Raw genomic sequence first — 15932 nt, 5'->3', positions numbered from 1 at the left:
CCTAAAAAAAATTATCTTATATCATTGGGCTAGAAATCCTTTGATATTAATAAAATTACTATATGTTTTAATAAATACTAAAAAGATATAAATATCTAACAAATGGAATTTATTAAATTAAGCAAGTGCTTATTTAATTCATATGTTTTTCTTATAATAAGGCGATTACATCATGACGCATCAAAAGTCTCAAAGAGATTAAGAAACAAATATATAGAAATCAAATGTATATACTTGATTAAGTTATCATCTTGTTATTAAATATGTTTCAAATAGATTTTAAACATATTTATAATGGAAAACTATGCATACAAATTTTAAGGTAATTTCAATCGATTTGTATTGATGTTAAATACATGCCATTATGGTATAGATTTCCATTGTATAATATGTTCATTGAAAAAACTATGGATATAATACACTTATAAATAAAAAATTACATTGTTATTGCATGTATTTAACATCATTACAAATTGATTGAAAAGACGTTGAAATTGCATTTGTTATATGCATAATTTTCCATTAAAATATTTTAATCTATTTAAACATATTATGCTTGAAAGTTGAAACTTCTAATAAGATGATAACTTAATCAAGTCTATACATTTGATTTCTTTATCTTCGTTTCTTAATCTCTTTGAGACTTTTAATGCATCATGATGTCATCACCTTATTATAAGAAAAAACATATGAACTAAACTAACACTTGCTTAATTTAAGAAATCCCATTTGTTCGATCCCTCAACCCTTTAAGTTTTCCTCTTTATTTATTTATTTATATATGTATTTTGTGAAATGGTAAAAGGGTAGAATCGTCCATAATTTTCCCTAGTGGGAAATCGGCCAAATTAGAGCATCTAGCTGCAAGAAATCGTGATTAACCTTCAGACTTCACCATGACGTTCGCCTTGATTTGTTGTAATTTTCTCCAGATTGCATTGAAACTTCTGCTATATATCACAGTGAGTGTTTCATTGAAAAGGGTTATCTATGGGGTAAAATATCATGGACACACAGACAGTTATCCCAACTCCTTATAGAAATTGTTCCATTTGTGAATACTGAATTACGTCCTTTTGGTAGTTTGAACAAGATGAGTGAGATTAATTGATAGCTTCAGGCATCTTCAGTCATCATGGAGTTCACCTGAAAAGATGTAACACTAGCATACAAATACTAAAAGAAACACACACTGTAAGGTCAAACCTTGAAATATGATGATGTTTGAAACAAATCTCAGCATCAGCGTATATCTCAGTATCAGCATCAGCGTTTGAGCAGCTCAGCGTGTTTAGTTTATTCAGTGCATTGTAACAGATTTTGTATTTATCTTGTTTCTATAGTTAGCGTAAATTAGTTAGCTGGCATATCCCTGATTTGTAGGGATTGTCTAGAATAGCAGTATATAATCTTTTGTATAGGTTTGTGAATGGTTACGCCTTTCACAAACCCTAATCGCTGCTTTGTGCACACGATAATCTCTTTGTGAGATTATCTTTCTTAGTGAAAGTTTTTCTTCGTGAATTCCTCTTATTCTCATTTACTGTCATTGTTTGATAAATTGTTTGATCTAAAGGTCTTTTCACACACCAAGTTTTATACCCCCTCAACCCCAAACTTTCACACGAAAGAGAACAACATGAAAAGAACCTAATTGCAGTCAATTCCTAACATATGTCTACCCTATGAAAAAGACTCACACCATCTTTTTTTTTCAGATGTAAATTCTAAGTTTGCATTTGGTTGTGGTTCAAGGTGTAGAGAAACTCTTTGTCCTCAAGTCCTTGCAACAAAGAAGACCCTCTCTCTTTCTAAAAGACTCGTTTCAAGGAAAGAAAAGAATAAACTCACTAGCTCAGGGTGGTTTTATTATTTTTAGGAGTGCGATTAATTTGGAAAAGTTGAAATGATTTGGTGTTCAGGAGGAAAAGGTACTCTTCGTTAAAAGTAGCGGACGAGATTCAGTAAGTTTAGTTGTGTTTAACTCGGTCTATTATAAATATTTTTATAAATTTATTTGTTGGTTTGATTTGTGTATTTTCTCATTTATTGGTAGTAACTTGTAATGTTTATGCTCTTGTTTAGTTAGTTTCTTGCTAGTCTTTTAATGTATTTGTAGTTTAAAAAAAAAAAACATACCAATCACTCATTTTAATCCGATAAGCATTTGAAAAAAAAAACTTTTATTATGTATGCATTTATTAAATACTAAGAGAGTATGAGTATGATGGTCGAACAAACGGTGCTTATTAAATTAAGCAAACTCAAATGGTATTTATTAACTTAAGCAAGTGTTGGTTAATACTTAATTCATTTTTTTTTCTTATAATAAGGTGATGACATGAGTCTCAAACAGATTAAGATGAAGATAAGAAATCATATGTATAGATTTGATCAAAGCATTTACATTATTTATTAGATTATTTAATTTATATTTTCAAGGTTTCATAACTATGATTCGCCAAATCATTGATGTCTATATACTAAATCCTTCTTTTAGATAACCTTTGCAAAATAGAAGAACTTCTTGAAATGTTCAAGGAAAAAACTTGTTCTTCTTCTATAAAAAAATCTTAAATATTTTCAATAGCATCCTAATCTATTCAAAAACTTTCAAGCATAGCATGTTCTAAATAGATTTTAAACCTTTTTATAATAGAAAGTCATGCATCTTTGCAATATACTGTTTAGAAAAACTTCATATTTCGGAAATTATGGGCATTAAATGGATGGATTAATATTATAAAAGTCTTAAATTTTTAATCCATAATTGAAAAAAGCCCTAATATTTTTTTTTTATTATTGGTATGACCACAACTTTTTCACAAAATTATTACTCTAGCCCACTTAACGAGTTTTATGGTTAACTTGGTTAAATTTTTTTCAAAATCAGAACTAAAAGGTTCAAATTTAGTTCCCGAGGTTTGCAAAAAATTATATCACATGGCTTTTTAACTTTATTTTTCGTTTTTTGTATACTTTATTTATTTTCGGTTTTTTTATAAATATATATACATTTTTATTTGCTTTTTCTATATACTTTATTTATTTTCATTTTTTAACTTTATTTTTCAACAATTTGATTTTTTTTTACCTTTTGTTTTCTATTTTATAGTGTATATAGAGTATATTAGAGTTTTTTTAGTTATTTTTTATATTTCTTTTCGTATTATATTTTAATTTTTTCATCTTTATATTGTTTTCTTATTTGTTTTCCAATTATTTGTTTTTATTCTTTGTATTTCAAAACACGAATATATCCTTGCAATGTAGATTCAACAGGAAATGTTAGCTTGGATATCTTGGAAGAAAATAGTTGGAGTCATGCTTTAACAATTTCAAAGGTGCTACTTGCTTTGAGATCAATCTTCACTAACCCTAACCCTTGTATGTATTTGTAACACCCGGATTCCCAGGTATGATATTTGTTCCTTCATTTTTGGGTTTTGTGGGGGAACTCGGCGAGTTGGCGTCTAGACTCGCCGAGTATGGTCGCGGATTTGCACGCGGGTTCACAGCTGGACTCGGCGAGTTCTCGAGTGGACTCGGCGAGTCCACGCTGTTTAATGAAACCCTAATTTCCAGTGTTTGAGACCTATTTAAAGGGCCTTATGGCCGTCATTTGCGGCCACCAACCCTAGAGAGAAACCCTAAGTGAGATCTAGAGCATTTGTGTGTAAGGAGAGGCAAATCTTGAACTTTTGTGAGTGTTTTTGCAAAAGGGAAGTGTTCAAGACAAGAGGAGGCTGAAGGAGGTGCGTTTTTGGTGGTTTTGAGCTCATAGAGACTGCATTGAGGTATTATTCTCGGACCTTCTTCAGTTTTGGTGTTGATTCTTAATGTTAGGGTTTTCTAACCCTTTTAGAGGATGATTAAGTGGTGCATTTGGTCCCTTCTCGAGTTTGTGTGCTGGATCTGGACCCAAAGAGGTCCAGAGACCTTAACCCTTGGAGCTTTATGAGTCTTTGATGTGCACGAAAGTACCCACTAATTTTAATATTTATAACCTAACAAACTTAGACTATCTATGCACTTATAGGCAGTGTACCTAGTCAGATTACAGTATAGCTTAGGTAAGTCGGGTGTCGATCACAGAGAACGGTAGATTAATTTAATATATTTGGTTATAGGTTACAGGTCACACTAAAATAACAAAGAAAATGGTTTAATAAATCTCAAAACTAACAAATAACAACTTTCGATAAATTAACAGGAAAGCACATCTCTTCAGGTACTTTGATTTAGATAAATTACACCTTAAAAACATAGACTATTGCATACACAAATTCATTTATTCATGTTCACCGATTCCTAAAATGATTAGATCCGCATTCACTATAACTAATCCTTTAGCAAACAAGTCAATTTAAACAGTGATCAATTGATTAAACTAACATGCTTCCTAGTGTTCAGTTCGTATCGAGCAAGACTTGTAAATATAGTTAATCGAATTACTAACTCAATTTAACCTCTTGTTGATGGTCATCAAACAAGGCTCACACATTAACTTACTTATTCTCAAGTTAATCCTAGTTTCACATTCGTTATTCCTAGACTTATAATCTTGATGGTCATCAAAAATCATAAGAGACAAGCAATCAAGCAGATGTTCATGCAACTCAATTCACTTAACAATTAACAGAAAATAATCATCACTAACACATAAGGATCTTTTAACAAGCTTGGCAAGATAAATTAAACACAAACAAACGATTCAATATAGCAATTAGTCTAATAATCAAAGCTTCATTCAATCATAAACACAAAGTAAAAGGTTTTTACACCCAAATCAGAAACTAAATACAAAAAAGTACCACAATGGAATGCTAAACATGGTCACGTTAGCAATCCATATGATTACCGACACGTATCTGCTCTCCAACCCTTCCGATCTCCGCTCCCGTTAGCTTAACGGCCTTCCGGCCGCCTTCTAGACCCTCAAAACGGCAGCTATCAAGTTTAATATCGACTAAACTAAGTTGGAAGTCGAATCCCCCCTCCTAGTTAGCTGAAAATCGACTTTTATAATCTTTGTAGCCGACCTAAGTACGCTGGGCGTACATAGGATTACGCGGTGCGTACATAGGATTACTACGCGATTGAAGTTATCTGAGGCCACCCAGTACGCGGCGCGTACCATTTAATTACGCGGGGCGTACGTCGCTTTTGGGCTCTACGCTGGGCGTACTGCGACTTTACGCGGGGCGTAATCCACTTCTTCAGCATATTTAATTTCTTTTAGCTCCTAAGTCCGGTTTCCGCTTCAGTCTTTTCTTTTGTGCTTTATTGACAACGAATAGCTGCAAAACATAATTCAAAGTATTATGAGTACTTTTTAGTTCTAAAATAGAATAAATAAGGCCAAAATATTAAGATAAAGTGCATAAAAATATATATAAAAATACACATATCAGTCTTTTGGGGAGTATTGAGCTTGGAATGTCATTTTTGGGGCTAAATCACCATCTTGGACCATTTCTATGTTATATGGGCGTCAAGGTCCGAACTTTACGTGATTATCATGCTTGGGGAGGCTAGATCTATGATTGTATGGAACAGATCTGACCTCAGAAGTGGTTTTGAGTTTGTGCATGGCATGAACTCGCCGATTCCGAAGAACAGACTCGGCGAGTAGTATGAAGGTTGCCCGTAATCACTCAGTGAGTGGACTTGTCGAGTTGAGGGAATGACTCGGTGAGTCAGGGGGTTTAAGTTCAAGTTGGAACTTGCTGAGTTGTTCTTGAGACTCGGCGAGTTGAGTCGTGGTGGCCCCGCGATTCATGCCAGATGGAACTCATCGAGTCAGGGAGGTACTTGGCGTGCCAAAAGAGGATCTAAGAGAGTCAGTGGACACGTGTAGACTCATCGAGTCGCCCTAGTGCACTCACCGAGTCGGGTCAAAGTTGACCGTAGACCTTGTTGACTTTTAGGGTTGAGTACAGTTGTATTTATGGGAGTATTATTTTATGTGATTAGGCGGAGGCTAGGTCACACTTCTTCCGAGTCAGATATTTACCGAGACATCGAGGTGAGTCTTCTCACTATACGTTATCTAGAGTAGTATGCTATGTGGACCAGAGGGTCTTATATGCTATGTGTTATGTGTATGTTGTATGATGTTATAGACCGGACCGAAAGGTCCAACGATATAGACCGGGCCGGATGGCCCAACGAGCTATGACCGGACCAGAGGGTCCAACGAGCTACGGGACTGGAGGGTCCCGCTGAGACACATCGACCGGAGGGTCGTATTATAGCCTCGAGTGGCGTATGTGTTGTATGCGGTATTTTGGGGAACTCACTAAGCAATTATGCTTACAGTTGTTGTGTTATGTGTTTCAGGTACTAGTGATGAGCGCGGGAAGGCGCCGACATGATTCGTACACACACACGCATTGGAGTTTTTGTAGAGATTCTGGGGAGATACTTTGTGATAATAACTTTTGATACAATGTGTTTGACTTTATCTATGAATGAATGAATGTTTTAAAAATGAAAAATTATTTTGAAAATTTGTGTCGTTACAGTATTTCATTCTTTTTGTTATAGTTTAATCCTTGAATTCCCTATCTGAATTGTTATATTATAATCTTTTAGCATCTTTCATGTTAAGTGTCGGTTTTTCTTGTATATTACATTGTAAAATGGCTTAGGAAGTGCATGCTTTTTAAATTAGGAAGATTTTCAAAATACTCGGTCCATATAAGTTAAAAATACAATAATAATAATAATAATAATAATAATAACAATAAAAACAAATAATTGGAAAACAAATAAGAAAAAAAATAAAAAGATGAAAAATTTAAAATATAATACGAAAAAAAATATGAAAAAAAACCAAAAAAAACTCTAATATACTCTATATATACACTATAAAATAGAAAACAAAAGGTAAATAAATCAAATTGATGAAAAATAAAGTTAAAAAATGAAAATAAATAAAGTATATACAAAAAAGAAAATAAAAAATGTATATATATTTATAAAAAAAACCGAAAATAGATAAAATATACAAAAAACAAAAAATAAAGTTAAAAAATCATGTGGTGTAACTTTTTCTAAACCTTAGGGACCAAATATGAACTTTTAGGACTGATTTTGCAAAAAAAAAAATAACCAAGTTAACCATGAAACTCGTTAAATGGGTTAGAGTGATAATTTTGTGAGAAAGTTGTGGCCATAGCAATAATAAAAAAAAATATTAGGGCTTTTTTCAATTACGGGTTAAAAATTTAGGACTTTTATAATATTAACCCTTAAATGGATCAAGTTAGGACCCTAGAATTATAGGGTTTTGGTTTGAGACCCAATTAGGTGTGGAATATATTAGTGGGGCGATCCAAGCTTTCAATTTATGTTTTGGGAGTCCATGGGTATATTAGTAATGGTGATGTGTCAGACATTTTCTTGATTTAAGGATTTAAGTTCGGAATGTTTTAAGTCGAAGGAGATTTTATGGAATTGTAGGATCTTTCATTACCTCTCTGAGCATATAAAGAACGCCGAAAATGGATTTGGGACGCTTAAGTTATGGTATTTGGAAGTTTGAATGTGGTAGAGTTTGGCTTATACGCTAGGCGTACAAGGCATGTACGTACGTTGGCGTACATGGCTTAAATGATCGCGCTGATTCACCCTAGTACGTTGGGCATACCTGGAGTATGCTAGGCGTATGCATCGCATGGTCAAACCCTAATTTTTGGGTCTTGGACCCTATTCAAAGGCCTTAATCTCTTGGAAACCCTTCTTACCTTCAACCTCCACCCTTTAAAGTAGTTCCCTCAAAACCCTAGCCCCATTTGTGAGATTCTTGAGCCTTTGAGTGTTTTGGATTGACCTTGGTGCATCTTGGAAAAGAAGGAGCTCATTGGAGAAGTGTTGGTTGTCTTGGAGCTTGTAGATCCAGACCTTGTTCACCTTGATCTTTCTTCTGGAGGTATAACGCTTCAATCTTGATGATCTTTATCATGGATCTTGTTTTAGGTTATGATATGAGATTTTTTTGGTCCCTTGGGTTGGATCTTGTGAGTAGAAGTTACTCCAGAACCTTTGAGTGTCATTTATAGTCGTTTTGAGGTTATTAAGTTATAAACATCGAATCTTGATGGGTATACATCTTCCATGCATGAGTTAGTGACCTTTTGGTGAAGTTATGAATTTAGGGCTTTGGTTTGGACTCCATTAAGCCATGAAAAGTCATAAAGTCGGGAACTTTATGACTTAAGACATCCCTTAAAGGTTAAATCTGTGATTTGGACGAATTAGTCATTAAGCATTAAGAGCTTAAGGTTGTTTTGGCTTCTGCTGGAGTATGTTGGGCGTACCTTTTTGGTACACTGCACGTAACGGTTTCGACCTAATTCCCCTTCTTCGATCGAGTAGTACATTGGGCGTACTGGTTTGGTATGCGGGGCGTACTTACCAGAAGGTCTTCGGGGGCCATTTTGGGCCTTGAGTCATTTGGATTTTGGGTCATGAATTGTTAGGTTAAGTGTGGGAAGGGTAAAATGGTCTTTTACACCCCTTAGCATGATAAAATATGATTGGACCTTTGATGATGGGTCATTACCCTGATTATTGATTAGGATTAATATTAGATATGTTCAGTGTGAGAAACCATGGTAGCAACAACTCAAGTGTGAGATTTATTAACATCAGATTGAGGTGAGTCTCTTCACCGTATTTGTGGGTCGAAGGCACCAATGTCGGCCCACTGGATTATGTTTGTAGGATGATGGTTGTCTTTGTGACACTTGTTGATATGTCTGTATGTGCTTGTTGTCTTTGTGACTCATGCTTATATGTTTGTATGCTTATGTATATGGGGCGATACGAAACAGACATAGCTACAAGCTATTATATAGAGTCATTATGGGCTCGTGGTTGATACAGACCCGACATAGCTACAAGCTGTTACATAGAGTCATTATGGACTCGGGGTTGATACAGACCCGACACAGCCATGTGCTGTTATATTTGTATATATGTTGTATGTGGTATTGTGAGGAACTCATTAAGCTTTATGCTTACAGTTTTATGGTTATGGTTTCAGGTATTTCCAGTTTAGAAGAGAAGGGTCTGGCATGACTACACAACATCCCCCACAGTTTTATTTCGCAGTAGTTGTTTATGACTTTTACTTTGATGTTTAAATATTATTTTTCACTTTGAATGTTTTTTGGGAACAAACTGTTGTATGGATTAATGTTTTAAAAACGAAATTTTCTCCATGGATTTTCTAGATGTTACACAAGAAATGTAATTTCAAAGTAATTTTAATCAATTTGTATTGATGCTAAATACAAACATTTTTTTTGAAGCAGCCAACCATTAATAAAAAGGGAGAAAACGAACTAGCAATAGCTAGAACGAATATTATAAAGAGTTTAGAGGGTTTTTAACACAACTAAGTCTATTTATATTACATTTAGGAATTCCTATTGACATACCAATTAATGGAAAATTGATGAATAGAATCAACGATCTCACTTTGTTTCATCGTACCACCCGAAAAAACTGTATCATTTCTAAAACTCCAAATATATGCATTCCAAGTTCGTACAACTACCTCTCATTTAAGAAACAAATGTTCTAAATTTTCAACCTCCAATTCGCAAATATGACACATAATCGAAGAAACTTCTAACCCCAATTTTGAGAGATTGAGTAACATGGAAATTTTATTTCTCAAAACCCGCCAAATCAAGGTATTGACATTTCTTATAACAAAAGCATTACATCTAGTCACCATACCCGAATTTGGAAGAATAATGCCATCAATCCATCTTCGAGTGGTGCTCAATGTAAAGACGCCATCATTACTAATCGTCCCACCCAACTATCACTTTTATCATTGAGTGTCACCTTCGATAAATAATCAAGTAACCTCGTGTACTGTAGCATTTCGATACCACCTCTTAAAGGACGTCTCCAATTCCAACGCAACCCTCCATCTTTCATACGGTTTTCAATAGTACAATCTTTTTCAAGATCAAGTTAAAAAACTCTAGGAAAACGTTTATCTAAAGTACTATCACCCATCCAAGTTTCCTTCCAAAAAAAGAGTATTCCTTCCATTTCCCACAATCCTCTGTACTGAGTTCACCGCCACACCTTTTCCATGAAACCGAAAACATGAAGCAAGAATTCTAGCCCATGGACCGCCACCACTCCAAGTACATTTAGATTGATCAAATCCTCAGGTTTCACCATATAATTGTTTAATGACTTAAAACCAAAGAGCATTTTGTTCCGTATAAAACCGTTATCGTCATTTCAGAAGTAAAGAAAAATTTAAGGAAACCAAGCTTCCAATATCCAATCCACCATGTTTCTTATCCGCCAACACTTGATCCCAAGCTATCCAATGCAATTTTCGATTATTATTAGTGCCACCTCAAAAAAATTGACTTCTAAGAGCTTTCAATTCCTTAGCTACTTGCACTGACATTAAAACAAAGACATAAAAAACATACTCATAGATCCCAAGACCGATTTCAAAAGTAACGACCTCCCCCCATTGGAAAGTGTAGAGACTTTCCAGAAAGATAATTTTTTCAAGAATTTATCCTAAATCGTTTTACAACCAATCACTCTGGAGATATTCTATCCCACAGGAAGCCTCAAGTAAGTAGAAGGGAATCTACCAGCTCAACACCCAACCAAATGAGCATACTGCTCAATTTCTTCAAGAGGAACATAATATGTGTATTGCATCAATATGCTTTTTTTTTTATCTTATTTTACAAGAAATTCAATTTCAAAGTAATTTTAATCAATTTGTATTGATGTTAAATACAAAAAATGACAATGTAATTTTTATTAATGTGTATTATGTCAATAGTTTTATTAACATATTTTACATTGAAATATCAATACATTAGAGCACCAAGAGCCATGGGTGTAAGTTACTTGCAAATTACAACCTATATCAAGTTGGATTAACATGACGAGTATTGTAAATGTGAGAACAAATTTGGAGTGTTCGGATTGAAAGAATCAAATGATTCTGTTGAGAATCTAAACTTTTCTAAAATAAATAGATTTTTTATGGAAAAAATATTATTTGTAATCTCATCATAAACAATGATTCTTTCAATCTGAAGTTGCATAGTCGTTCTTACATTCACAATACTCATCATTCCTTAATTTTATTTTGAAGATCAGAACTGGGATGTTTAAGCTTTTGTGCTTCTATTCGTAATTGAGTCAGCATTTGAACAGCATCGGCCAAAACAACGGATTTGTCCACTGTGGGTGCCCTTCTAGGCTCAAGCATCGAAGACAATTTAAGAAACCTAAAATGAAAGTGGTGATTTATAATACATGAGAGGAAAAAATAAAAAGGACATGTGGCAACATAGCGTATTCGTGGTTTTCCTAAGGTGGGGGCCTAGTGATTAGTTATAAGACTAAAATCTGACTCCATTGGATGAAAATGGTCTAGAATCCAAAGTAATCCAAATTTACCGATATAAAATACAGTTTACAGAATTATAACTATAAGTTCACTAAGTCATTGGGAAATTATAAGAATGAAACAATAATGACCATTTTAAACATGAACTTTGAAAATTTTAGATTTTTGTCATTTTGTGGTTCAAACTTTAAAATTTGCAAGTTTACCGGATATTAGTACTAAGGACCAATTATTGAAAATTTCACATGAAACAGGTACCCAACAACTTGACAAAATCATCCAGACGTTCAATAGCATCACATATTATGGTTTATAAAATTTCAATACAAAACTTATTTTTTATAACATATTGTACAAAAAAAATCAACTCAACTAAAAAAATAAACTAAGCAGAAGAGATGTACGGATGTACCTATGAGGTGTATCAATTTGGTGAGCCTTATATGCGGAGTAGAGAGTCGAAGAGCTGTGTGGTGTTGATTTACACGTTTCTTTTACTTTTGATTTGTCCTTGTGCTATGTATGCATCAAAATGACGATTAATTGGTTATATGATTGGTTAAGTCTTAATTTTTTCTTTTTAGTTTAATAACTATTTATGTAATTTAATAACATATATGTATTGAAAAATTATATAAAAAATCAAAATTCATGATTTTTAAATTCTTATAAATAGAATATATACTATTGATATATTTTTTTATGTATATATGAAACTCTCATATCAAATATATTTTTAGTTGTATTAGTTTATAAATGATAATAAAAAAATAATAAATAAATAAATAAAAGATTTTGGTTCGTTGTATTTTAAATTAAAAAAAAAAAAAAAAAAAAGATTGTAGGTTTGTGATAAAAGTAGTCTTTAAGCCCATTACCTGTAGAAATTTTGGAGGGTTTGAGGGCCTTCGCCCCCTACGGTTATCCCTCCTTCCCCTATCAAAGTAACAAGTTTATAAATCTAACAAAAAAATAAAAAATAAAAAAAACTTTTCGCAACCATTATACAAATGCATATGAACTTAAGAAGGAAGAAATAATTACCTGTTTTTTGATATGGAATCATTATGATCATCTGAATCCACAGTTGAGCCATCAAGATCCAAACTAGAAGCAAAAAATGTGAATTAATGTAGGAAACAGTAAAAGAGTTTTGAAGAAAGTGAAGCATCGATCAATGCCCTTTTATCTCCCATAAATTGCTTCCAACGTCAACAGAAAAAGAAGACAAATTAATGGAAATAATGACACTTGTTAACGAGTACAGATTTGGTCAACGCCATTAAAGCTCAACCACCTACCATTACAAGATACTCATACGATTACCAAGCTTTTTTTCACCACAAATCCAGGAATCTATATGAAGCATCTATTGAACCAAAATTAAGGCAAAAGTAAGAGAAAAAGCATAAACGCCACACTAAATACGTTGTTTGATTAAGTTGCAACATCTCACATCCCCGATTTTGGTAAATCATGCTCTAGTTCTACGTAGTCTTTCTATGGAAAAACTTTGGTTCCTCCATATCATACATCAAAACATGACAAAGTTTATTATAGCTCATAAATTTGATGAGCAATATCAATGTTTTTGATGCGACGTATATTAAGCAGAAGAGGATATGAGCGTACCTAGGGTTCGATGAAGAACCGTTTAAGGTCGCTTGAATTGGCCAACTGAATCCAGAATCAGGAACGGTGTAATAAACATCAGGTACAACAATATCATCAATCAATCCGACTTCGTAGATCCAATTGGTATTTTCCGGGAAAACCATTGCCGGAACATAAAACGAATTGAAGATTTCCCGGTGCTTGAAGAAAAAGGCATTTGGGAGTTTAAATTACTTTGATTTAATGCTTTTAATAAGTCCAATCAAATATTTGCTAAAGTCAAAACAAATATTTATTTATTTTAAAAATTATAAAAAATAGACAAAATTACAAAAATGATCCCTATGGTTTGCCAAAAGTCACAGAGTTAGTCCCTGCTAATTTTTTTTGACGAACATGGTCCCTGTGGTTTCCAAAACTTGCATCAATGGCCCTTTTTGTTGACGCCGTTACTGTTCATCCGTTAGTGTAAGAGTATTTTGGTATTTTCAAGTAGCAGAGACTGGGTTTGTGACTATGGGTAAACCATAGGGACCATTTATGTATTTTTTTCTATATTTTATGTTTATGAGTTTGTAACTTTTCCACCCATTTACTTTTTAAAATAGCACTTTGAACCCTTCACTTTGAACTTTGAAAAATGTTACTTTCACCCCTGTATTTTCTAAATTTTCATGTTTAACCCCGTATTATATATATAATTTGTTTTTTATTAATAACTTTTGTTCGCTAACCTAAAAATACTATTTTTACGTGCTTATTTTCATATATTTGTTGATATAATTTAAGGTGATCAACGTTTCGACTATAATTTAGAACTTTCTTTCGTTATTTTTTTTTAAAGTTACACGGTTTTTTTTATAAAATTGTCGGTTTAAATTCGAGCTTATTTTTCGACGTAGTTTTTTTTTTAACTTTATGTACGTTTCCTACGTATGAGACGGGTCATATATAATAACTTTCGTTTTTTAATTTTAAAAAATATATTATATTTGATATTGTCGATGTTTTGATGTATTTTTTATACATTTTGTGCTTAATTTTATATACATTCCTACGTATCATTCGGGTCATATATAATAACTTTCGTTTGTTAGCTTAAAAAAATGTAGTATATTCGAGTTTGTCTATGTTTCGACCTAACTTTTGTTTCATGTTTTTTACGTATCAATATAGATTCGAGTTCGTCTATATTTCGACGTAATTTTTTTTATGTTTCGTGCTTATTTTTATGTATGTGTTTTTTTCATTCATGTTTTTTTACGTCAAAATGCAACTTTTATGACTATAATCACCAAAATTCAACTTACAAAATTCAAGCTTATAATTACGCTTTTATCTATTATATGTGAACAAACTTATACGTAGGAACATACATAAAATAAGCACCAAAACGTACAAAAAAATTAAATCAAAGCATAAAAAATAAAGAAAAAGAAAATCTCAAATTTATATCAGCACGTGTATAAAAATAAGTAAGATTTTTTTAAGTTAACGAACGAAAGTTTAAATAATAAAAAATATATAATATGTGACCCTAGTCATAAGTAGGAAACGTACAGAAAATAAAGCACGAAAACGTTAAAAAAATATGTTTCAGAAAATGTTTTGGTCTTATTTTATGTATGTTTCTACCTATAAGTTTGTTCACATATAATAGATAAAACCGTAATTATAAGCTTGAATTTTGTAAGTTGAATTTTGGTGATTATAGTCATAAAAGTTGCATTTCGACGTAAAAAAACATGAATGAAAAAAACACGTACATAAAAATAAGCACGAAACATAAAAAAAAAAAAATTACGTCGAAATATAGACGAGCTCGAATCTATATTGATACGTAAAAAACATGAAACAAAAGTTAGGTCGAAACATAGACAAACTCGAATATACTACATTTTTTTAAGCTAACAAACGAAATTTATTATATATAACCCGAATGATACGTAGTAATGTATATAAAATTAAACACAAAATGTATAAAAAAATACATCAAAACATAGACAATCTCGAATATCATCTTTTTTTTAAAATTAACAAACGAAAGTTATTATATATGACCCGTCTCATACGTAGGAAACGTACATAAAGTTAAAAAAAAAAAAAAAAAAAAAAAAAAAAAAAAAAAAACTACGTTGAAAAATAAGCTCGAATTTAAACCGACAATTTTATAAAAAAAACCGTGTAACTTTAAAAAAAATAACGAAAGAAAGTTCTAAATTATAGTCGAAACGTTGATCACCTTGAATTATACCGATAAACATATAAAAATAAACACGTAAAAATAGTTTTTTTAGGTTAGCGAACAAAAATTATTAATAAAAAACAAATTATATATAATACGGGGTTAAATACGAAAATTTAGAAAATAGAGGGGTGAAAGTAACATTTTTCAAAGTTCAAAGTGAAGGGTTCAAAGTGATATTTTAAAAATTAAATGGGTGGAAAAGTCACCAACTCATAAACATAAAATATAGAAAAAAAATACATAAATGGTCCCTATGGTTTACCCATAGTCACAAACTCAGTCCTTGCTACTTGAAAAGACCAAAATACCCTTACACTAACGGATGAACAGTAACGGCGTCAGCAAAAAGGGCCATTGATGCAAGTTTTGGAAACCACAGGGACCATGTTCGTCAAAAAAAATTAGCAGGGACTGATTTTGTGATTTTTGGTAAACCATAGGGACCATTTTTGTAATTTTGTCTAAAAAATATAAAGTCTATTTCATTAATATGTATCATTCTTAACAAATGAGATTTTTTTTTTCTACATGTATATACTTTTCAAATAAATGAAACTTAAAAATGATACGTGTCATTTTTTAAAATGTCTCTTTGACAAGTGTTATTTTTCTATGATTATTATTATTATTATTTTGTAACAAATCAAATTC

General features: G+C 32.3%; 1 protein-coding gene across 1 annotated transcript; it reads right to left on the bottom strand.

The window, feature by feature from the left end:
• Positions 1 to 10795: 10795 nt before the first annotated feature.
• Positions 10796 to 13267, bottom strand: LOC111896133 (transcription factor ILR3). Its single transcript, XM_023892154.3, has 5 exons — positions 13052 to 13267; positions 12464 to 12526; positions 12298 to 12355; positions 11832 to 11935; positions 10796 to 11297 (listed from the first exon to the last, which is right to left on the bottom strand). Exons 1-5 carry the CDS (start codon positions 13195 to 13197, stop codon positions 11138 to 11140), a joined length of 531 nt encoding a protein of 176 aa, XP_023747922.1. The 5' UTR covers positions 13198 to 13267; the 3' UTR covers positions 10796 to 11137.
• Between the last annotated feature and the right edge of the window lie 2665 nt (positions 13268 to 15932).

Source organism: Lactuca sativa, chromosome 7 (genome assembly GCF_002870075.4).
Source record: "Lactuca sativa cultivar Salinas chromosome 7, Lsat_Salinas_v11, whole genome shotgun sequence".
Lineage (NCBI taxonomy): Eukaryota > Viridiplantae > Streptophyta > Magnoliopsida > Asterales > Asteraceae > Lactuca > Lactuca sativa.
Note: the sequence above shows the minus strand (reverse complement) of the source record. Positions and strands in the feature narration are given on the sequence as shown.

Coding starts and splice junctions, on each gene's coding strand:
- LOC111896133 (XM_023892154.3), bottom strand. CDS start 13,197: ATGGTTTTCCCGGAAAATACCAATTGGATCTACGAAGTCGGATTGATT. Junction 11,936..12,297: donor ACCCTCCAAAATTTCTACAG/GTAATGGGCTTA, acceptor ATGCATACATAG/CACAAGGACAAATCAAAAGT. Junction 11,298..11,831: donor CAAATTGATACACCTCATAG/GTACATCCGTAC, acceptor CTTTCATTTTAG/GTTTCTTAAATTGTCTTCGA.